Genomic DNA, 21,748 nt, shown 5'->3' on the forward strand with positions numbered 1-21,748 from the left:
TGAGTGCGATCTGTCTGCTTAACGGTAAAGCATCGTACGAATGGTTATAGTCAAGCATAAAACAATTTTTAGTTCAGCTATAGGCCACAGTGGTGCGCATCCGCGTAAGCTGCGCACGACTTTTGGCTTGTCGCGTACTTTTGAATTGCAATAAGATCTATAGGGACCTCCAAGGGCTCCAACACAGTGTGGAGCAGCCAGGGTTCTATGACTCTGGCAAAAGAACTAGAAAATATTAAACTTCCATATGAATGTTTATAATAAAAAAAAAAAGCAAAAGTGCTAAATATATCAGTAGTTAACTTCAAACTTCAACAGTTAAGCCGCCATTTAGCGCTCGGCCCCGCGCGAATCGGGGATCTTTTTAGTCGATCCGGTGCGGGGATAATCTTTATCGGGGAAGTGATTTCGGTACTCGGTGCGGTGATATCGGTACTCGGTGCGGTGATATCGGTGATCGGTGCCTTCCCCGATTATCAATGAATAGTGTTCTAAATTGGCAGTGGCCCTGCGGCCAACAAGAACAAAATGTAACCCTAGTCACGTGATTCTCGTTGGCCTATCAGAACGCAAGGTCACTGGTAAGACCCTATGGCTGAAGCGGTGCTATCGGTGCAGCACCGATTATAGCACCGTTCTGCACCGAAAAAAGAAATCCCCGCACCGAACTTCCCCGATTCATTTTTATCGGGGAAGCTTAGCGGTGTCCCCGATTAGAATGTGATCGGGGCCGAGCCCTACCGCCATTATTCAAAATGGTGACAGCTTGTACTACTTCGCACCTGAAGAACTGCACTGAACCGAACTGCTTCAAAAGGACAGAAACAGTTCGCACCAGATCGCTTTACCTGATTACAGCCAATCGGGGCCATTCCCTAGTCATCATTCATCAGCCAGCCTGCCAGCATTTAAAATCAAAAGTCCTGTTATTAGAGAAATTATTAATTTTTTTTCCATCATAATTCTTTTAAAGATCCGTAAATATTTGATTTACTAGGCACTTATTTCTTTGAAACAATTTTCATGTTAACCACAACTAAGAACACCTTCACCCCCACCCTACACTACAAAACTGCAAGCAGTCATAGATTAGATGGTCAAACTACTATGAAAAACCGCTATCTCTCTTGTTAGTGCAATCAGACATCCGCTTGGTGCAGGTCAATCGGAGGGAGCGAATCCAAAAAAGCCTTTAAAATCTGGTTTGCGAAGAGTGACGTTGGGCGTGGCTTATTTACAGGCGTTTAACATGGAGTACTTGAACCATCTTATCTATGACTCTGCTGCAAGGCTGGGGGCCTGGGGCTGCAACACCAGTGGAGTCCAACGACAAAAGTTTCAACTTCGTGAGAGTCGACTCCTAAATGTAACAATCTATAGGAGGTGCTCAACGGTCAGTTCAGACATTCAAACTTTTCTGTGAGGCAGGGAAACATCCCAGCTTCGTCTTGTCGGGAAACGTGTAGATAACCTTTCCAACCATTAAAGTATTTCAGTAAAAAATTAATTATTCGTATTATCTTTCATTTTCTCAATTTGTGTCTTTTTCTATTACATTTCCTTCTAGACAAAAACATTTCACTGGAAGACATGATGGACGAAGACAGCACTTGGAATTTTAATGCGCCACAACACTACTGCGATTTGCCATCGGCTGTGAAAGATGATGACTCCGAGCAAGCTGACCAATACTTTTTTGGTATAAAAATTGTAGCATTTAACAATGTCCTTATGGTTTAGTGATTGTTCTATGTAGCAAAGGCAGATGACACAGTATATGAAGATGTTACTCCCCATGGTGATGAAGATGATGACAGAGCAACAATGTTGTGGAATGAACAGATCTCATCTGTCCAGGAAGAAGAGAAAGAATATCCAGTAATTAGACGCAGGTCACGCTCAGTTGGAAGTAGGCCATTGTTTCATCGGAAACAAGAAAGTCCCATTGCACCAAATAGTGTGAAGTATGTTATTTTAAATTGCTTTACAAATTGTTACATTTTAAAATTTTATGTTGTGATTGCAGTATTTTAAAAAAACCTGCCTTAAAAGCCCAAGGAGTGATACCCAGTGAGGATTCTGATAAGTATTTTATTGGTGGTTTGAGATCTTACAATCCTGTCAAAGTAAAAAAAAGAGAAAACAAATTTTATTGACACAAATTGAAGTCACTTACTTTGTTATTCCAATAATTTTTTCAGACTCATGACATCCTTAAAGTTACGAAACCAGTACCATTTAATTTAACCGAGTCCAAGAAAAAAATAGTGCAGACAGTCCCCGCGAACCCAAGCATGGCTGAAGGTGTTCAAAATTGGCAGAAGAAAACGCCAGAACGTTTTCACTCATCTCGACACGGAGAAGTTTATCGAATGGTGGAGGTAAAAATAGCTTTTGGATATTAAAATAAATGCAGAACATTAGTGTTTCCAAACGATTAGAGAGTTGAAATGCGTTCAACGGAGGCGCATACCCCTCAGCTTATGGCAGCGAAACGCCATCGCCCTGTTCATGTTTTAAGCCATGAAGAAAAAGAGCAAAAGGAGTTAGAAGAAATGAAAAAGTAAATAATTTTTATTTTTATTTATGTTTAATTAATTTTTTATTATTACTATTTTTTTTATTGTTATTTTAGTTGTTTGTTTATTTATTCTTATTTATTTTTTTCCCTTTTTTTCCCTTTTTTTTGTGAAATAATTTCGACTTAAGGAGTCAGTTTAAAGCGCATGGCGTAGATGAAAAAGTGTTTAAACCTCCTGTCTTGCCTGCAAAAAAAGGAGTCAAAACAACAACAATCGAACCATTCCATCTCACTGAATATCATAAGAAAGAGGTAAAAATATTGCTGCTCGGTTTTTTCTGTTTATCTAACGTAAGTCATGAAAAACAGAACGTTCCTCCTCGCGAATCAGAAGGAAATGATTTTAAGTTCCATGCAAAACCTGCTCCAAAATTCGAGGCCCCATCGGTGGAACGAAAACAAGTTATTCCGAATACCGTGCCTCAGACACCTAAGTTCAGCGAAGCTGGTAAAGCATCTTTACATTCGTGGAGGGAAAGAAGACAGCGTTCAAGAGTAGGTTTTTCATTAACAAACGGAAGTGTTACAGGAGTAAATAATTTAAATCCCTTGCCGCGTTCAGTCTAATGGTAGTTTAACCGCGGGTCGGAGTTCTTCCAATGGCTCACTTACATCTACTGGAGAACGATTGAAGTCAACTGTCGTTGAACCGTTTAGTTTCGAAGATCGTGACAAACTTTTACAGCGTCGTAAAGAAAAAAAATTTGAAAAGGTAATCTACTTAAATATATCAACATTTTACGCCGAGAATTTACACAACGTATGTTAGGTTGTGCAAGAAGAGCGCAAGCAGAGAGAATTTCACGCTAACCCTTGTCCAAATTTTTCACATCCTTCCATTCCTGAGCGACCAACCCTCATGTCAACACGGCCCGCGCCATTTCAACTCAGTTATGACACCCTCGGTATCTCAAAGAAAGAAAGATTCCTTACTCAGGTACATCTATAAAAAATAATGTCTTTTTGACAACGACAGTTATTCGAATTTTATTGTTAAGTTGGCAGAATTGCGTTTAGAAGAACGTAAGGCTGCACAGTTTAAGGCACAACCTGCTAAAGTTCTAATTAAGGAGCCATTCAAAGTAAAATTAGATCATAGTCAACACAATATTACGGATGTTGTCGAGTTTTCTTTGACAACGGTAAAACGAGCTGCTGAAAGAAAACATTTTGACCAGTTTTTGAAAGAACGAGAACAAGAAAAAGAAATGCATAAACTCAGGGTAAATCAATGAAGCATGATAGAAGTGGTTTAATTTTTCTATTAATTATATCTCCTTTTTCGTTGCCTTTTAGCGTGAGCAAGAAAAACTCCAGAAAGAAGCAGAGCTAGCGGCTCGGATGCGGGAAGAAACTAATTTTGTTGCCAACCCGGTACGACATTTTAAGTGCATAGAAATAAAAAAGGCAGATGCTGATATTCTCACCATTCCTAAAACCCCCAAATTTACGAAGAAATAAGTTTAGCTTTGAAATATTAGTCGTGTCTTCCGCAATTTAATTGTATTTTTGTCAGCAATATAATCATTTAACTTCGTATTTTTATCCAAACACAAAATGAATTCTTTACATGTAACAAATTTTTTTGTAGTTAAACAATGTATTTTCCATATTTAATAGATCATAAGATTTTAGCAACATCACACTTTCGAAGTCAGATAATCAATGAAAGTTAGTCAGTTATAAAATCATTGTTAGGGAATGGCAAAAGGAACTACCAGATCTTCCTTATGCTCAATGTGAATGTCGTTTAGTGCTTTGGAAATTTTGGCTGAATTCTTGATCATCATGTGATAGTCCATAACACAAATGGGAGAATCAATCAGCAGATTGTCAATTGCAGGCACATCCTTTAAAACTGCTAATATTCATAAAAACACAACAACAAAAGCAATTATGTATTTCTTATTTAACTACTGCATCCAGACATACCTGAGTTTTTAGAAAGGATGAGCTTGCTGTATTTTGACTGTAATACTGGTTGAGCAGCTTGGGCTTTCTGAATATACTGCCTGGCTCTTTCAACATACTCATGCTGCTCCAGGTTATGTGAATCAAGCGCAGCAACATCAATTACATTTCTAGAAAAAAAAAAGATACTTGTTATGATGACTTCTGTTAAATGGATACAATTTATCAATACGTGGCAGTTTGCTGGAGTATTTTGTTCAAAGCAGACTGTTCGTCAGTCGGTTTTGGTACAGATCCTGGATACCGCAAGCCATCACTATTTTTAAAAGAACATGGCAATTTCAGTACAGCAGAAATGGTAGCTTAAAAATTCAGTTACTATGGTGTTCTCTGAATAGGTGTATTGTTGCTAACTGGATTTCCTAACAAATGCGTTCTTTCGTTGGTTTCTCCATTCTGATACATGAATACGAAGATAGTTAAGAGTTAGGGGGCGTTTAAGACATAAACAAGCAGATGTTTCTGTAAACAAACCTGGTTGGAATCTTTATCAGTTGAACAACAGCAACCCATTATAAAACGGAGCTAATGTTCTTCAACTTCTACGATCTCTATTCCTACAAAGATCGACAACTAATACCGAATTAATATTAATAGTCGGTTTGTAGGTACAAACAAAACGTCTCAGAGAAAATTGCACAAACGCAAGTGACATCTGAAAATCGATTTATGAACTAAAGCTCGAAAAGCATTCATTATACAGGGAACAAGTAACGCCATCTAGAATGCAATCTAAGACATTAAAAATACTAGTCCCAGTGTCCGTGGCACTGGGAGTTTCCGAAAGGGTCTTGGGAAGTGGGAACTGGGAAAGGCGAGTGAGATGAAAAGAATTGTGGTGATGAATGAACATGTGAGTGGTAGGTACAGTACCTTAGACCATGAATAGTGCCTGAGTATGAACTTGGTTAATTAATAATTAATCTTATTTCAATAGTTGCATAAGAGTTTTTTTTATAATGTAGTAATATTAACACTGTTCCAATAAAACTCGTTGGATGTCGTCGTGTTGAGATTGTTCGGACATAGCCGTCCGTTTTCTTGATGGCTACTAAATCCGCCTCCCTATAAGTGGATCGAACCTGGAAGGATACTATTTTTATTGCCATGCGTTCTCCACCAATAAAATTATAGTTTTAGCCGATCTTTTACTATTCTGAAGCCTAAGCAATTAAATTATATGGACTCGCATCATATACCAGGATTTCACTGTAATTGATGACAAATATGAAGTATTCATGAAATGAAGTCGATAAAAAAAAATTAAAATGAGCGTCTATCTAACTGCTAATTGAATGGAGGTGGCACTAACATGCAATATAGGTTACTGCCAGCGCGTTGTCAAATCGAAAAAATATTCGAATCAGCGTTCAATTTCGATTATACCGTGTGATTTTTGGAGAAATTCAAGAGATCTCGTTTTTTTGCCGATTTTGACGAAATTGGGAAGGCCCTTCCCACTTTTTAATTCTTGGCCAAATTTCAAATTTTGCTTAAAATACATGATTTCGATTCAGAATTGAATGAAAATCACGGAAATCAGGTTTATTTTTCTATTTTTCTTATAGTATTTGATTTAAACGTTAAAAACCATAAAATAAGTTGGTGCGCTAACAGCACTGATTTCGTTAATTTTTTTAACGGCTGGTTTAACTAGAAAACCAATGACTAAATCGAAATCAGCGTTTAATTTCGATTATACCGTGTCATTTTTGGAGAAATTCAAGAGATCTCGTTTTTTGCCGATTTTGACAAAAGTGGGAAGGCTATATACCCTTCCCACTTTTTCATTTTTTGTCAAATTTTGCTTTAAATACATGATTTCGATTCAAAATTGTATGAAAATCACGGAAATCAGGTTTATTTTTCTATTGTTCTTATAGTATTTGATTTAAACGTTAAAAACCATAAATTAAGTTGGTGCGCTAACAGCACTGATTTCGTTAATTTTTTTAACGGCTGGTTTAACTAGAAAACCAATGACTAAATCGAAGTCAGCGTTGCATTTCGATTATACCGTGTGATTTTTGGAGAAATTCAAGAGATCTCGTTTTTTGCCGATTTTGACAAAAGTGGGAAGGCTATACCCTTCCCACTTTTTCATTTTTGGTCAAATTTCAAATTTTGCTTAAAATACATGATTTCGATTCAGAATTGAATGAAAATCACGGAAATCAGGTTTATTTTTCTATTGTTCTTATAGTATTTGATTTAAACGTTAAAAACCATAAAATAAGTTGGTGCGCTAACAGCACTGATTTCGTTAATTTTTTTAACGGCTGGTTTAACTAGAAAACCAATGACTAAATCGAAATCAGCGTTTAATTTCGATTATACCGTGTGATTTTTGGAGAAAATCAAGAGATCTCGTTTTTTGCCGATTTTGACAAAAGTGGGAAGGCTATACCCTTCCCACTTTTTCATTTTTGGTCAAATTTCAAATTTTGCTTAAAATACATGATTTCGATTCAGAATTGAATGAAAATCACGGAAATCAGGTTTATTTTTCTATTGTTCTTATAGTATTTGATTTAAACGTTAAAAACCATAAAATAAGTTGGTGCGCTAACAGCACTGATTTCGTTAATTTTTTTAACGGTTGGTTTAACTAGAAAACCAATGACTAAATCGAAATCAGCGTTCAATTTCGATTATACCGTGTGATTTTTGGAGAAATTCAAGAGATCTCGTTTTTTGCCGATTTTGACAAAAGTGGGAAGGCTATACCCTTCCCACTTTTTCATTTTTGGTCAAAATTCAAATTTTGCTTAAAATACATGATTTCGATTCAGAATTGAATGAAAATCACGGAAATCAGGTTTATTTTTCTATTGTTCTTATAGTATTTGATTTAAACGTTAAAAACCATAAAATAAGTTGGTGCGCTAACAGCACTGATTTCGTTAATTTTTTTAACGGCTGGTTTAACTAGAAAACCAATGACTAAATCGAAATCAGCGTTCAATTTCGATTATACCGTGTGATTTTTGGAGAAATTCAAGAGATCTCGTTTTTTGCCGATTTTGACAAAAGTGGGAAGGCTATACCCTTCCCACTTTTTCATTTTTGGTCAAATTTCAAATTTTGCTTAAAATACATGATTTCGATTCAGAATTGAATGAAAATCACGGAAATCAGGTTTATTTTTCTATTGTTCTTATAGTATTTGATTTAAACATTAAAAACCATAAAATAAGTTAGTGCGCTAACAGCACTGATTTTGTGAATTTTTTTAACGGCTGGTTTAACTAGAAAACCAAAGACTAAATCGAAATCAGCGTTCAATTTCGATTATACCGTGTGATTTTTGGAGAAATTCAAGAGATCTCGTTTTTTGCCGATTTTGACAAAAGTGGGAAGGCTATACCCTTCCCACTTTTTCATTTTTGGTCAAAATTCAAATTTTGCTTAAAATACATGATTTCGATTCAGAATTGAATGAAAATCACGGAAATCAGGTTTATTTTTCTATTGTTCTTATAGTATTTGATTTAAACGTTAAAAACCATAAAATAAGTTGGTGCGCTAACAGCACTGATTTCGTTAATTTTTTTAACGGCTGGTTTAACTAGAAAACCAATGACTAAATCGAAATCAGCGTTCAATTTCGATTATACCGTGTGATTTTTGGAGAAATTCAAGAGATCTCGTTTTTTGCCGATTTTGACAAAAGTGGGAAGGCTATACCCTTCCCACTTTTTCATTTTTGGTCAAATTTCAAATTTTGCTTAAAATACATGATTTCGATTCAGAATTGAATGAAAATCACGGAAATCAGGTTTATTTTTCTATTGTTCTTATAGTATTTGATTTAAACATTAAAAACCATAAAATAAGTTGGTGCGCTAACAGCACTGATTTCGTTAATTTTTTTAACGGCTGGTTTAACTAGAAAACCAATGACTAAATCGAAATCAGCGTTCAATTTCGATTATACCGTGTGATTTTTGGAGAAATTCAAGAGATCTCGTTTTTTGCCGATTTTGACAAAAGTGGGAAGGCTATACCCTTCCCACTTTTTCATTTTTGGTCAAATTTCAAATTTTGCTTAAAATACATGATTTCGATTCAGAATTGAATGAAAATCACGGAAATCAGGTTTATTTTTCTATTGTTCTTATAGTATTTGATTTAAACATTAAAAACCATAAAATAAGTTGGTGCGCTAACAGCACTGATTTCGTTAATTTTTTTAACGGCTGGTTTAACTAGAAAACCAATGACTAAATCGAAATCAGCGTTCAATTTCGATTATACCGTGTGATTTTTGGAGAAATTCAAGAGATCTCGTTTTTTGCCGATTTTGACAAAAGTGGGAAGGCTATACCCTTCCCACTTTTTCATTTTTGGTCAAATTTCAAATTTTGCTTAAAATACATGATTTCGATTCAGAATTGAATGAAAATCACGGAAATCAGGTTTATTTTTCTATTGTTCTTATAGTATTTGATTTAAACATTAAAAACCATAAAATAAGTTGGTGCGCTAACAGCACTGATTTCGTTAATTTTTTTAACGGCTGGTTTAACTAGAAAACCAATGACTAAATCGAAATCAGCGTTCAATTTCGATTATACCGTGTGATTTTTGGAGAAATTCAAGAGATCTCGTTTTTTGCCGATTTTGACAAAAGTGGGAAGGCTATACCCTTCCCACTTTTTCATTTTTGGTCAAATTTCAAATTTTGCTTAAAATACATGATTTCGATTCAGAATTGAATGAAAATCACGGAAATCAGGTTTATTTTTCTATTGTTCTTATAGTATTTGATTTAAACATTAAAAACCATAAAATAAGTTGGTGCGCTAACAGCACTGATTTCGTTAATTTTTTTAACGGCTGGTTTAACTAGAAAACCAATGACTAAATCGAAATCAGCGTTCAATTTCGATTATACCGTGTGATTTTTGGAGAAATTCAAGAGATCTCGTTTTTTGCCGATTTTGACAAAAGTGGGAAGGCTATACCCTTCCCACTTTTTCATTTTTGGTCAAATTTCAAATTTTGCTTAAAATACATGATTTCGATTCAGAATTGAATGAAAATCACGGAAATCAGGTTTATTTTTCTATTGTTCTTATAGTATTTGATTTAAACATTAAAAACCATAAAATAAGTTGGTGCGCTAACAGCACTGATTTCGTTAATTTTTTTAACGGCTGGTTTAACTAGAAAACCAATGACTAAATCGAAATCAGCGTTCAATTTCGATTATACCGTGTGATTTTTGGAGAAATTCAAGAGATCTCGTTTTTTGCCGATTTTGACAAAAGTGGGAAGGCTATACCCTTCCCACTTTTTCATTTTTGGTCAAATTTCAAATTTTGCTTAAAATACATGATTTCGATTCAGAATTGAATGAAAATCACGGAAATCAGGTTTATTTTTCTATTGTTCTTATAGTATTTGATTTAAACATTAAAAACCATAAAATAAGTTGGTGCGCTAACAGCACTGATTTTGTGAATTTTTTTAACGGCTGGTTTAACTAGAAAACCAAAGACTAAATCGAAATCAGCGTTCAATTTCGATTATACCGTGTGATTTTTGGAGAAATTCAAGAGATCTCGTTTTTTGCCGATTTTGACAAAAGTGGGAAGGCTATACCCTTCCCACTTTTTCATTTTTGGTCAAATTTCAAATTTTGCTTAAAATACATGATTTCGATTCAGAATTGACTGAAAATCACGGAAATCAGGTTTATTTTTCTATTGTTCTTATAGTATTTGATTTAAACATTAAAAACCATAAAATAAGTTGGTGCGCTAACAGCACTGATTTCGTTAATTTTTTTAACGGCTGGTTTAACTAGAAAACCAATGACTAAATCGAAATCAGCGTTCAATTTCGATTATACCGTGTGATTTTTGGAGAAATTCAAGAGATCTCGTTTTTTGCCGATTTTGACAAAAGTGGGAAGGCTATACCCTTCCCACTTTTTCATTTTTGGTCAAATTTCAAATTTTGCTTAAAATACATGATTTCGATTCAGAATTGACTGAAAATCACGGAAATCAGGTTTATTTTTCTATTGTTCTTATAGTATTTGATTTAAACATTAAAAACCATAAAATAAGTTGGTGCGCTAACAGCACTGATTTCGTTAATTTTTTTAACGGCTGGTTTAACTAGAAAACCAATGACTAAATCGAAATCAGCGTTCAATTTCGATTATACCGTGTGATTTTTGGAGAAATTCAAGAGATCTCGTTTTTTGCCGATTTTGACAAAAGTGGGAAGGCTATACCCTTCCCACTTTTTCATTTTTGGTCAAATTTCAAATTTTGCTTAAAATACATGATTTCGATTCAGAATTGAATGAAAATCACGGAAATCAGGTTTATTTTTCTATTGTTCTTATAGTATTTGATTTAAACATTAAAAACCATAAAATAAGTTGGTGCGCTAACAGCACTGATTTCGTTAATTTTTTTAACGGCTGGTTTAACTAGAAAACCAATGACTAAATCGAAATCAGCGTTCAATTTCGATTATACCGTGTGATTTTTGGAGAAATTCAAGAGATCTCGTTTTTTGCCGATTTTGACAAAAGTGGGAAGGCTATATACCCTTCCCACTTTTTCATTTTTGGTCAAATTTCAAATTTTGCTTAAAATACATGATTTCGATTCAGAATTGAATGAAAATCACGGAAATCAGGTTTATTTTTCTATTGTTCTTATAGTATTTGATTTAAACATTAAAAACCATAAAATAAGTTGGTGCGCTAACAGCACTGATTTCGTTAATTTTTTTAACGGCTGGTTTAACTAGAAAACCAATGACTAAATCGAAATCAGCGTTCAATTTCGATTATACCGTGTGATTTTTGGAGAAATTCAAGAGATCTCGTTTTTTGCCGATTTTGACAAAAGTGGGAAGGCTATACCCTTCCCACTTTTTCATTTTTGGTCAAATTTCAAATTTTGCTTAAAATACATGATTTCGATTCAGAATTGAATGAAAATCACGGAAATCAGGTTTATTTTTCTATTGTTCTTATAGTATTTGATTTAAACATTAAAAACCATAAAATAAGTTGGTGCGCTAACAGCACTGATTTCGTTAATTTTTTTAACGGCTGGTTTAACTAGAAAACCAATGACTAAATCGAAATCAGCGTTCAATTTCGATTATACCGTGTGATTTTTGGAGAAATTCAAGAGATCTCGTTTTTTGCCGATTTTGACAAAAGTGGGAAGGCTATACCCTTCCCACTTTTTCATTTTTGGTCAAATTTCAAATTTTGCTTAAAATACATGATTTCGATTCAGAATTGAATGAAAATCACGGAAATCAGGTTTATTTTTCTATTGTTCTTATAGTATTTGATTTAAACATTAAAAACCATAAAATAAGTTGGTGCGCTAACAGCACTGATTTCGTTAATTTTTTTAACGGCTGGTTTAACTAGAAAACCAATGACTAAATCGAAATCAGCGTTCAATTTCGATTATACCGTGTGATTTTTGGAGAAATTCAAGAGATCTCGTTTTTTGCCGATTTTGACAAAAGTGGGAAGGCTATACCCTTCCCACTTTTTCATTTTTGGTCAAATTTCAAATTTTGCTTAAAATACATGATTTCGATTCAGAATTGAATGAAAATCACGGAAATCAGGTTTATTTTTCTATTGTTCTTATAGTATTTGATTTAAACATTAAAAACCATAAAATAAGTTGGTGCGCTAACAGCACTGATTTCGTTAATTTTTTTAACGGCTGGTTTAACTAGAAAACCAATGACTAAATCGAAATCAGCGTTCAATTTCGATTATACCGTGTGATTTTTGGAGAAATTCAAGAGATCTCGTTTTTTGCCGATTTTGACAAAAGTGGGAAGGCTATACCCTTCCCACTTTTTCATTTTTGGTCAAATTTCAGATTTTGCTTAAAATACATGATTTCGATTCAGAATTGACTGAAAATCACGGAAATCAGGTTTATTTTTCTATTGTTCTTATAGTATTTGATTTAAACATTAAAAACCATAAAATAAGTTGGTGCGCTAACAGCACTGATTTCGTTAATTTTTTTAACGGCTGGTTTAACTAGAAAACCAATGACTAAATCGAAATCAGCGTTCAATTTCGATTATACCGTGTGATTTTTGGAGAAATTCAAGAGATCTCGTTTTTTGCCGATTTTGACAAAAGTGGGAAGGCTATACCCTTCCCACTCAAGGCTATACCCTTCCCACTTTTTCATTTTTGGTCAAATTTCAAATTTTGCTTAAAATACATGATTTCGATTCAGAATTGAATGAAAATCACGGAAATCAGGTTTATTTTTCTATTGTTCTTATAGTATTTGATTTAAACATTAAAAACCATAAAATAAGTTGGTGCGCTAACAGCACTGATTTCGTTAATTTTTTTAACGGCTGGTTTAACTAGAAAACCAAAGACTAAATCGAAATCAGCGTTCAATTTCGATTATACCGTGTGATTTTTGGAGAAATTCAAGAGATCTCGTTTTTTGCCGATTTTGACAAAAGTGGGAAGGCTATACCCTTCCCACTTTTTCATTTTTGGTCAAATTTCAAATTTTGCTTAAAATACATGATTTCGATTCAGAATTGACTGAAAATCACGGAAATCAGGTTTATTTTTCTATTGTTCTTATAGTATTTGATTTAAACATTAAAAACCATAAAATAAGTTGGTGCGCTAACAGCACTGATTTCGTTAATTTTTTTAACGGCTGGTTTAACTAGAAAACCAATGACTAAATCGAAATCAGCGTTCAATTTCGATTATACCGTGTGATTTTTGGAGAAATTCAAGAGATCTCGTTTTTTGCCGATTTTGACAAAAGTGGGAAGGCTATACCCTTCCCACTTTTTCATTTTTGGTCAAATTTCAAATTTTGCTTAAAATACATGATTTCGATTCAGAATTGAATGAAAATCACGGAAATCAGGTTTATTTTTCTATTGTTCTTATAGTATTTGATTTAAACATTAAAAACCATAAAATAAGTTGGTGCGCTAACAGCACTGATTTCGTTAATTTTTTTAACGGCTGGTTTAACTAGAAAACCAATGACTAAATCGAAATCAGCGTTCAATTTCGATTATACCGTATGATTTTTGGAGAAATTCAAGAGATCTCGTTTTTTGCCGATTTTGACAAAAGTGGGAAGGCTATACCCTTCCCACTTTTTCATTTTTGGTCAAATTTCAAATTTTGCTTAAAATACATGATTTCGATTCAGAATTGAATGAAAATCACGGAAATCAGGTTTATTTTTCTATTGTTCTTATAGTATTTGATTTAAACATTAAAAACCATAAAATAAGTTGGTGCGCTAACAGCACTGATTTTGTGAATTTTTTTAACGGCTGGTTTAACTAGAAAACCAAAGACTAAATCGAAATCAGCGTTCAATTTCGATTATACCGTGTGATTTTTGGAGAAATTCAAGAGATCTCGTTTTTTGCCGATTTTGACAAAAGTGGGAAGGCTATACCCTTCCCACTTTTTCATTTTTGGTCAAATTTCAAATTTTGCTTAAAATACATGATTTCGATTCAGAATTGACTGAAAATCACGGAAATCAGGTTTATTTTTCTATTGTTCTTATAGTATTTGATTTAAACATTAAAAACCATAAAATAAGTTGGTGCGCTAACAGCACTGATTTCGTTAATTTTTTTAACGGCTGGTTTAACTAGAAAACCAATGACTAAATCGAAATCAGCGTTCAATTTCGATTATACCGTGTGATTTTTGGAGAAATTCAAGAGATCTCGTTTTTTGCCGATTTTGACAAAAGTGGGAAGGCTATACCCTTCCCACTTTTTCATTTTTGGTCAAATTTCAAATTTTGCTTAAAATACATGATTTCGATTCAGAATTGAATGAAAATCACGGAAATCAGGTTTATTTTTCTATTGTTCTTATAGTATTTGATTTAAACATTAAAAACCATAAAATAAGTTGGTGCGCTAACAGCACTGATTTCGTTAATTTTTTTAACGGCTGGTTTAACTAGAAAACCAATGACTAAATCGAAATCAGCGTTCAATTTCGATTATACCGTGTGATTTTTGGAGAAATTCAAGAGATCTCGTTATTTGCCGATTTTGACAAAAGTGGGAAGGCTATACCCTTCCCACTTTTTCATTTTTGGTCAAATTTCAAATTTTGCTTAAAATACATGATTTCGATTCAGAATTGAATGAAAATCACGGAAATCAGGTTTATTTTTCTATTGTTCTTATAGTATTTGATTTAAACATTAAAAACCATAAAATAAGTTGGTGCGCTAACAGCACTGATTTCGTTAATTTTTTTAACGGCTGGTTTAACTAGAAAACCAATGACTAAATCGAAATCAGCGTTCAATTTCGATTATACCGTGTGATTTTTGGAGAAATTCAAGAGATCTCGTTTTTTGCCGATTTTGACAAAAGTGGGAAGGCTATACCCTTCCCACTTTTTCATTTTTGGTCAAATTTCAGATTTTGCTTAAAATACATGATTTCGATTCAGAATTGACTGAAAATCACGGAAATCAGGTTTATTTTTCTATTGTTCTTATAGTATTTGATTTAAACATTAAAAACCATAAAATAAGTTGGTGCGCTAACAGCACTGATTTCGTTAATTTTTTTAACGGCTGGTTTAACTAGAAAACCAATGACTAAATCGAAATCAGCGTTCAATTTCGATTATACCGTGTGATTTTTGGAGAAATTCAAGAGATCTCGTTTTTTGCCGATTTTGACAAAAGTGGGAAGGCTATACCCTTCCCACTTTTTCATTTTTGGTCAAATTTCAAATTTTGCTTAAAATACATGATTTCGATTCAGAATTGACTGAAAATCACGGAAATCAGGTTTATTTTTCTATTGTTCTTATAGTATTTGATTTAAACATTAAAAACCATAAAATAAGTTGGTGCGCTAACAGCACTGATTTCGTTAATTTTTTTAACGGCTGGTTTAACTAGAAAACCAATGACTAAATCGAAATCAGCGTTCAATTTCGATTATACCGTGTGATTTTTGGAGAAATTCAAGAGATCTCGTTTTTTGCCGATTTTGACAAAAGTGGGAAGGCTATACCCTTCCCACTTTTTCATTTTTGGTCAAATTTCAAATTTTGCTTAAAATACATGATTTCGATTCAGAATTGAATGAAAATCACGGAAATCAGGTTTATTTTTCTATTGTTCTTATAGTATTTGATTTAAACATTAAAAACCATAAAATAAGTTGGTGCGCTAACAGCACTGATTTTGTGAATTTTTTTAACGGCTGGTTTAACTAGAAAACCAATGACTAAATCGAAATCAGCGTTCAATTTCGATTATACCGTGTGATTTTTGGAGAAATTCAAGAGATCTCGTTTTTTGCCGATTTTGACAAAAGTGGGAAGGCTATACCCTTCCCACTTTTTCATTTTTGGTCAAATTTCAAATTTTGCTTAAAATACATGATTTCGATTCAGAATTGACTGAAAATCACGGAAATCAGGTTTATTTTTCTATTGTTCTTATAGTATTTGATTTAAATATTAAAAACCATAAAATAAGTTGGTGCGCTAACAGCACTGATTTCGTTAATTTTTTTAACGGCTGGTTTAACTAGAAAACCAATGACTAAATCGAAATCAGCGTTCAATTTCGATTATACCGTGTGATTTTTGGAGAAATTCAAGAGATCTCGTTTTTTGCCGATTTTGACAAAAGTGGGAAGGCTATACCCTTCCCACTTTTTCATTTTTGGTCAAATTTCAAATTTTGCTTAAAATACATGATTTCGATTCAGAATTGAATGAAAATCACGGAAATCAGGTTTATTTTTCTATTGTTTTTATAGTATTTGATTTAAACATTAAAAACCATAAAATAAGTTGGTGCGCTAACAGCACTGATTTCGTTAATTTTTTTAACGGCTGGTTTAACTAGAAAACCAATGACTAAATCGAAATCAGCGTTCAATTTCGATTATACCGTGTGATTTTTGGAGAAATTCAAGAGATCTCCTTTTTGCCGATTTTGACAAAAGTGGGAAGACTATACCCTTCCCACTTTTTCATTTTTGGTCAAATTTCAAATTTTGCTTAAAATACATGATTTCGATTCAGAATTGAATGAAAATCACGGAAATCAGGTTTATTTTTCTATTGTTCTTATAGTATTTGATTTAAACATTAAAAACCATAAAATAAGTTGGTGCGCTAACAGCACTGATTTCGTTAATTTTTTTAACGGCTGGTTTAACTAGAAAACCAATGACTAAATCGAAATCAGCGTTCAATTTCGATTATACCGTGTGATTTTTGGAGAAATTCAAGAGATCTCGTTTTTTGCCGATTTTGACAAAAGTGGGAAGGCTATACCCTTCCCACTTTTTCATTTTTGGTCAAATTTCAAATTTTGCTTAAAATACATGATTTCGATTCAGAATTGAATGAAAATCACGGAAATCAGGTTTATTTTTCTATTGTTCTTATAGTATTTGATTTAAACATTAAAAACCATAAAATAAGTTGGTGCGCTAACAGCACTGATTCCGTTAATTTTTTTAACGGCTGGTTTAACTAGAAAACCAATGACTAAATCGAAATCAGCGTTCAATTTCGATTATACCGTGTGATTTTTGGAGAAATTCAAGAGATCTCGTTTTTTGCCGATTTTGACAAAAGTGGGAAGGCTATACCCTTCCCACTTTTTCATTTTTGGTCAAATTTCAAATTTTGCTTAAAATACATGATTTCGATTCAGAATTGAATGAAAATCACGGAAATCAGGTTTATTTTTCTATTGTTCTTATAGTATTTGATTTAAACATTAAAAACCATAAAATAAGTTGGTGCGCTAACAGCACTGATTTCGTTAATTTTTTTAACGGCTGGTTTAACTAGAAAACCAATGACTAAATCGAAATCAGCGTTCAATTTCGATTATACCGTGTGATTTTTGGAGAAATTCAAGAGATCTCGTTTTTTGCCGATTTTGACAAAAGTGGGAAGGCTATACCCTTCCCACTTTTTCATTTTTGGTCAAATTTCAAATTTTGCTTAAAATACATGATTTCGATTCAGAATTGAATGAAAATCACGGAAATCAGGTTTATTTTTCTATTGTTCTTATAGTATTTGATTTAAACATTAAAAACCATAAAATAAGTTGGTGCGCTAACAGCACTGATTTCGTTAATTTTTTTAACGGCTGGTTTAACTAGAAAACCAATGACTAAATCGAAATCAGCGTTCAATTTCGATTATACCGTGTGATTTTTGGAGAAATTCAAGAGATCTCGTTTTTTGCCGATTTTGACAAAAGTGGGAAGGCTATACCCTTCCCACTTTTTCATTTTTGGTCAAATTTCAAATTTTGCTTAAAATACATGATTTCGATTCAGAATTGACTGAAAATCACGGAAATCAGGTTTATTTTTCTATTGTTCTTATAGTATTTGATTTAAACATTAAAAACCATAAAATAAGTTGGTGCGCTAACAGCACTGATTTCGTTAATTTTTTTAACGGCTGGTTTAACTAGAAAACCAATGACTAAATCGAAATCAGCGTTCAATTTCGATTATACCGTGTGATTTTTGGAGAAATTCAAGAGATCTCGTTTTTTGCCGATTTTGACAAAAGTGGGAAGGCTATACCCTTCCCACTTTTTCATTTTTGGTCAAATTTCAAATTTTGCTTAAAATACATGATTTCGATTCAGAATTGAATGAAAATCACGGAAATCAGGTTTATTTTTCTATTGTTCTTATAGTATTTGATTTAAACATTAAAAACCATAAAATAAGTTGGTGCGCTAACAGCACTGATTTCGTTAATTTTTTTAACGGCTGGTTTAACTAGAAAACCAATGACTAAATCGAAATCAGCGTTCAATTTCGATTATACCGTGTGATTTTTGGAGAAATTCAAGAGATCTCGTTTTTTGCCGATTTTGACAAAAGTGGGAAGGCTATACCCTTCCCACTTTTTCATTTTTGGTCAAATTTCAAATTTTGCTTAAAATACATGATTTCGATTCAGATTTTATTTTTCTATTGGTGCTAAAGGTGTTTCGCCCTATCACACTGGCCTGCTTGACTAGCGAACCAAGCGGGGAATCTTGGAACCCCTTAGTAAACACCCGCCGTTTTTCCCTACAGAGAGTGTTACGGCGATCGTGTACCTTGCTATTTATTATGTGCTTCTAGTGCCACGGGAGCTGGTACTAGTTGAATTCGCATTGAGAAAATTTACTAGCAGATGGCGTTCCTATGAGCTAATTAATAATGGCAGCTTTTAAAAACATAATATTTCAGTCTGTTCTTAATCGAATATTCTCTAACAAAACGTCAGCTGGTTTAAGATTTAATTTCAGCAGATTGAAATCCGATGGCGCCGTTTCCGTGAAGTCGTTGCTTCAAGATCATGTAGTGGGTTCGAACGTTCTGGTTAAAGTAACACAAGTTTGAAATTACTTCTTATTCCCAAATCTGCCTTACCTGAATCTATTTATTTACATCTAGGGATGGGTGAAGTCATTAAGAAAGCAAAAAGAAAATACCTTCATGCATATTGGTGATGGCTCAGCTGAACAAATACAAGTCATAATCCCGTCATCACTCTGTCATGAAGACTGCTGCTTCAATTCAGCTGTTGTGGTAAGGGGCAAGGTAGTGCAGAGTCCTAAAGTCAACCAACCTATAGAAGTCAAAGCTGAAAATCTAGAAGTGGTGGGCAGACTAGATGTGGAGTGCTTCCCATTTGGTCCACGAAAAATCTACCCACCAGAATATGTCAGGCAACACATACATCTTAGACCCAAAACCACTATATATTCAGCAATTCTCCGGCTATCAAGTCTAATAACTACCACACTGCATAATACCTTGATTCAAGATGGTTTTATCAGTGTTTCTGTACCAATTCTTACTTCTAATGACTGTGAAGGAGCAGGTGAAGTCTTTCTTGTACGACCTGCATCTGAAGAACTGTGTCGTGAAATGGGTAACAATGAAAAGCTAGAAGAATCCTACTTTAACAAGAGAGTGTATCTGACAGTTTCAGGTCAACTGCATCTAGAGGCAATTGCAGGGTATTATGCTTGTAAATTAGTTTTACAATATCTTAAACTTTAAGTGTATTCTCCCATCCAGGGGTATTTCTAAAGTTTTCACAATGGGTCCTACTTTTCGTTCGGAAAATTCACGAACTAGGAGACATTTAGCAGAATTTCGAATGCTCGAAGCTGAAATAGCTTTTTGTAGTGATTTGCAGCCTATTCTCTCAACAATTGAAAGTTTAGTAAAGCAATCAGCTAGAAGTCTTTTGGAGCATGGAAAACAAGATTTAGCTACAGTAGGAGCATATTACAAAGAAAATCTGGAGGTTTGTGAGCGACATAATATTCCTTGATACTAGTCCGTAATTTGTCTTATTTGTCCCCAAGGAATCACTGGATGATCTGTTAAAAAAAGGTTTTTCCACAATTACCTATAGACAAGCTTTGGAATTACTACTGGAAAATAAAAATTCATTTAATAAGTCTCCCCAAGACGGAGCAGATATTGGATCGGAACACGAGCTGTTCCTTGTCAAACATATCGGAGGCCCAGTTTTTGTTGTCGACTGGCCAGCGAAAATAAAACCTTTTTATATGCGGACTGCGGAAGACGATCACAGCCTGGTATAAATTCTCCTAGTATTCTACCAATTTGATTGTTGGCTCATTATTTTACTTTGCCTAGGTGTCTTGTGTTGATTTACTGGTGCCAGGAGTAGGGGAACTATGCGGAGGAAGTTTACGAGAAAATCGACACTCAATTCTTAAGAAGCGACTGGAAATCCAAAGCCTAGCAGAAACTTTGAATTGGTACCTAGATCTGAGAAGATTTGGAGGACCTCCAACTGGTGGTTTTGGAATGGGTGTTGAGAGACTTATTTCTTATTTACTAAAGATACCAAATGTGAAAGATATTGTCCCATTTCCACGAACACCTCACCATTGCCCTATGTAAACCAAGAGCTTGCAATTTTTGGAAAAACAATATATTTGTGACAGAAAATAGTTATATATTTACTGAGCTCTTACATTTGTATACTCATTTGGGAAACTAAATGAATGTGAACCTGAGCCCCTCACAATAGAAAGCATTCCAGCATTTGGAATCACATTCCAGGATAAAGTAAGAGTTACATTTGAATTTCCTCTCAGTCCATTCCCATCATCCCAAAAATAGTAATTTGTATTCATATTCTTCATGTCAAGATTGGCATTTTCTCCTCGTTGAATAATTTTATCCCATAGCACAACCTATGGTGCCATAGGTAATTTAAGAAACAAATTTCATTTTATAACAAACAAAAAAAAATATTTACCTGATTCAATTTGTTATCGAGACTTTCATATTCAGCAGTGAGGAAAACAAACAACTGTTTCGCATTCCAGTTGAAGAGAGGATCCAGATTTGCCTGAAGATCAAACATCAGATACCCAAGATCTTGCTTCTCTTTCTGGGCACTGTAGTCTGGAACATTTTTACTAAACACGAAAAAAAACTCAATTCTACTAAATCTTCAATACATTTAAAGGATCCCATTTGAACTCACACTAACACTTTCACAGTGTCAATTGTTGCTGTGGCCGAATACGCATTTAGGGCGGTCGATAAAAAACAAAAGAAAGTGAGCCCAGCTAGAACACTAAGCGTGAACGTTAATAACGCATTTCCTCTAGTCAAAAAAGTATGCATCTCTTTTCTTTCTTAAATTAAGTGAATGTTCAACAAATAGTACAATAAAAGTTGGTGGAATTAATATTAGCTCGCAAGTCTAGCCGGTATATGGGGTAAACGTCAAAAGCAGAAATGAACAACTCACCAGTGCTACGCTGCCAAGTCAACCATATGGTCGGCTGCGCTTCTTACCAATATTTTTTCCGATTCCGAATTTCCGATCTATTCCTTCTTCCAGAGTCATAGACGGATAGACCCCTGGTTCCTCCACTACGGCTATTTCTCCTCTCAGAAAAGGGGTACTCTCTTGCGGGGAATACTATACAAAAAAACGAGGGTTTTGGGTCGGGGCAGAGTAATAGAATACGTATATAGAGTATAGAGTAATAGCAGAGTAATAGAATACTTACGTAATAGTATTCTATTACTCTGGTATGACCGTATGAGTGATTTTTCGCCTGGTGGGACTGCCATCTGTCGACAAGTTTCTGC

At 34.1% G+C, this 21,748-nt stretch overlaps 4 protein-coding genes across 5 annotated transcripts; 2 read left to right on the top strand and 2 right to left on the bottom strand.

Annotated features, from left to right (window-relative positions):
- Nucleotides 1–1,325: 1,325 nt before the first annotated feature.
- LOC116922613 (targeting protein for Xklp2) lies at nt 1,326–4,120 on the top strand. Its single transcript, XM_032928994.2, has 12 exons — nt 1,326–1,487; nt 1,568–1,699; nt 1,757–1,964; nt 2,027–2,126; nt 2,202–2,381; nt 2,442–2,563; nt 2,710–2,833; nt 2,891–3,076; nt 3,144–3,293; nt 3,351–3,518; nt 3,580–3,804; nt 3,878–4,120. Exons 2-12 carry the CDS (start codon nt 1,591–1,593, stop codon nt 4,040–4,042), a joined length of 1,737 nt encoding a protein of 578 aa, XP_032784885.1. The 5' UTR covers nt 1,326–1,487; nt 1,568–1,590; the 3' UTR covers nt 4,043–4,120.
- Nucleotides 4,121–4,156: 36 nt separating this feature from the next.
- On the bottom strand, nt 4,157–5,215 carry LOC116922620 (ragulator complex protein LAMTOR1). 2 transcript variants are annotated; one of them, XM_032929002.2, is made up of 5 exons: nt 5,027–5,215; nt 4,872–4,948; nt 4,725–4,808; nt 4,514–4,662; nt 4,157–4,439 (listed from the first exon to the last, which is right to left on the bottom strand). In XM_032929002.2, the coding sequence occupies exons 1-5, from the start codon at nt 5,063–5,065 to the stop codon at nt 4,276–4,278; spliced, it is 513 nt and encodes a 170-aa protein (XP_032784893.1). In that variant the 5' UTR covers nt 5,066–5,215; the 3' UTR covers nt 4,157–4,275. The 2 variants fall into 2 exon arrangements, with proteins under 2 accessions (XP_032784893.1, XP_032784892.1); XM_032929001.2 differs by having other exon boundaries at nt 4,159–4,442.
- A 13,512-nt stretch (nt 5,216–18,727) lies between these two features.
- LOC116922614 (probable asparagine--tRNA ligase, mitochondrial) lies at nt 18,728–20,587 on the top strand. Its single transcript, XM_032928995.2, has 5 exons — nt 18,728–18,979; nt 19,049–19,617; nt 19,679–19,910; nt 19,972–20,208; nt 20,270–20,587. Exons 1-5 carry the CDS (start codon nt 18,812–18,814, stop codon nt 20,537–20,539), a joined length of 1,476 nt encoding a protein of 491 aa, XP_032784886.2. The 5' UTR covers nt 18,728–18,811; the 3' UTR covers nt 20,540–20,587.
- Nucleotides 20,574–21,542, bottom strand: LOC116922619 (signal peptidase complex subunit 3). The gene is made up of 3 exons (XM_032929000.2): nt 21,132–21,542; nt 20,901–21,063; nt 20,574–20,835 (listed from the first exon to the last, which is right to left on the bottom strand). Exons 1-3 carry the CDS (start codon nt 21,272–21,274, stop codon nt 20,599–20,601), a joined length of 543 nt encoding a protein of 180 aa, XP_032784891.1. The 5' UTR covers nt 21,275–21,542; the 3' UTR covers nt 20,574–20,598.
- Nucleotides 21,543–21,748: the final 206 nt, after the last annotated feature.

Source organism: Daphnia magna, linkage group LG5 (genome assembly GCF_020631705.1).
Source record: "Daphnia magna isolate NIES linkage group LG5, ASM2063170v1.1, whole genome shotgun sequence".
NCBI classification, from domain to species: Eukaryota; Metazoa; Arthropoda; class Branchiopoda; order Diplostraca; family Daphniidae; genus Daphnia; species Daphnia magna.

Excerpts from the sequence above, each read along its gene's own strand:
- LOC116922619 (XM_032929000.2), bottom strand. The coding sequence starts at position 21,274 with ATGCATACTTTTTTGACTAGAGGAAATGCGTTATTAACGTTCACGCTT. Across the intron at positions 21,064-21,131 it reads GACACTGTGAAAGTGTTAGT|TAAAAATGTTCCAGACTACA; the intron begins GTGAGTTCAAAT and ends TTTCGTGTTTAG. Across the intron at positions 20,836-20,900 it reads TCGATAACAAATTGAATCAG|GTTGTGCTATGGGATAAAAT; the intron begins GTAAATATTTTT and ends ATGGCACCATAG.
- LOC116922620 (XM_032929001.2), bottom strand. The coding sequence starts at position 5,065 with ATGGGTTGCTGTTGTTCAACTGATAAAGATTCCAACCAG. Across the intron at positions 4,809-4,871 it reads CCTATTCAGAGAACACCATA|TGATGGCTTGCGGTATCCAG; the intron begins GTAACTGAATTT and ends TTTTAAAAATAG. Across the intron at positions 4,443-4,513 it reads CATCCTTTCTAAAAACTCAG|CAGTTTTAAAGGATGTGCCT; the intron begins GTATGTCTGGAT and ends TATGAATATTAG.
- LOC116922613 (XM_032928994.2), top strand. The coding sequence starts at position 1,591 with ATGATGGACGAAGACAGCACTTGGAATTTTAATGCGCCACAACACTAC. Across the intron at positions 3,077-3,143 it reads AAAGAAGACAGCGTTCAAGA|TCTAATGGTAGTTTAACCGC; the intron begins GTAGGTTTTTCA and ends TGCCGCGTTCAG. Across the intron at positions 3,519-3,579 it reads AAGAAAGATTCCTTACTCAG|TTGGCAGAATTGCGTTTAGA; the intron begins GTACATCTATAA and ends TTTATTGTTAAG.
- LOC116922614 (XM_032928995.2), top strand. The coding sequence starts at position 18,812 with ATGGCAGCTTTTAAAAACATAATATTTCAGTCTGTTCTTAATCGAATA. Across the intron at positions 18,980-19,048 it reads GTTCGAACGTTCTGGTTAAA|GGATGGGTGAAGTCATTAAG; the intron begins GTAACACAAGTT and ends ATTTACATCTAG. Across the intron at positions 20,209-20,269 it reads CGGAAGACGATCACAGCCTG|GTGTCTTGTGTTGATTTACT; the intron begins GTATAAATTCTC and ends TACTTTGCCTAG.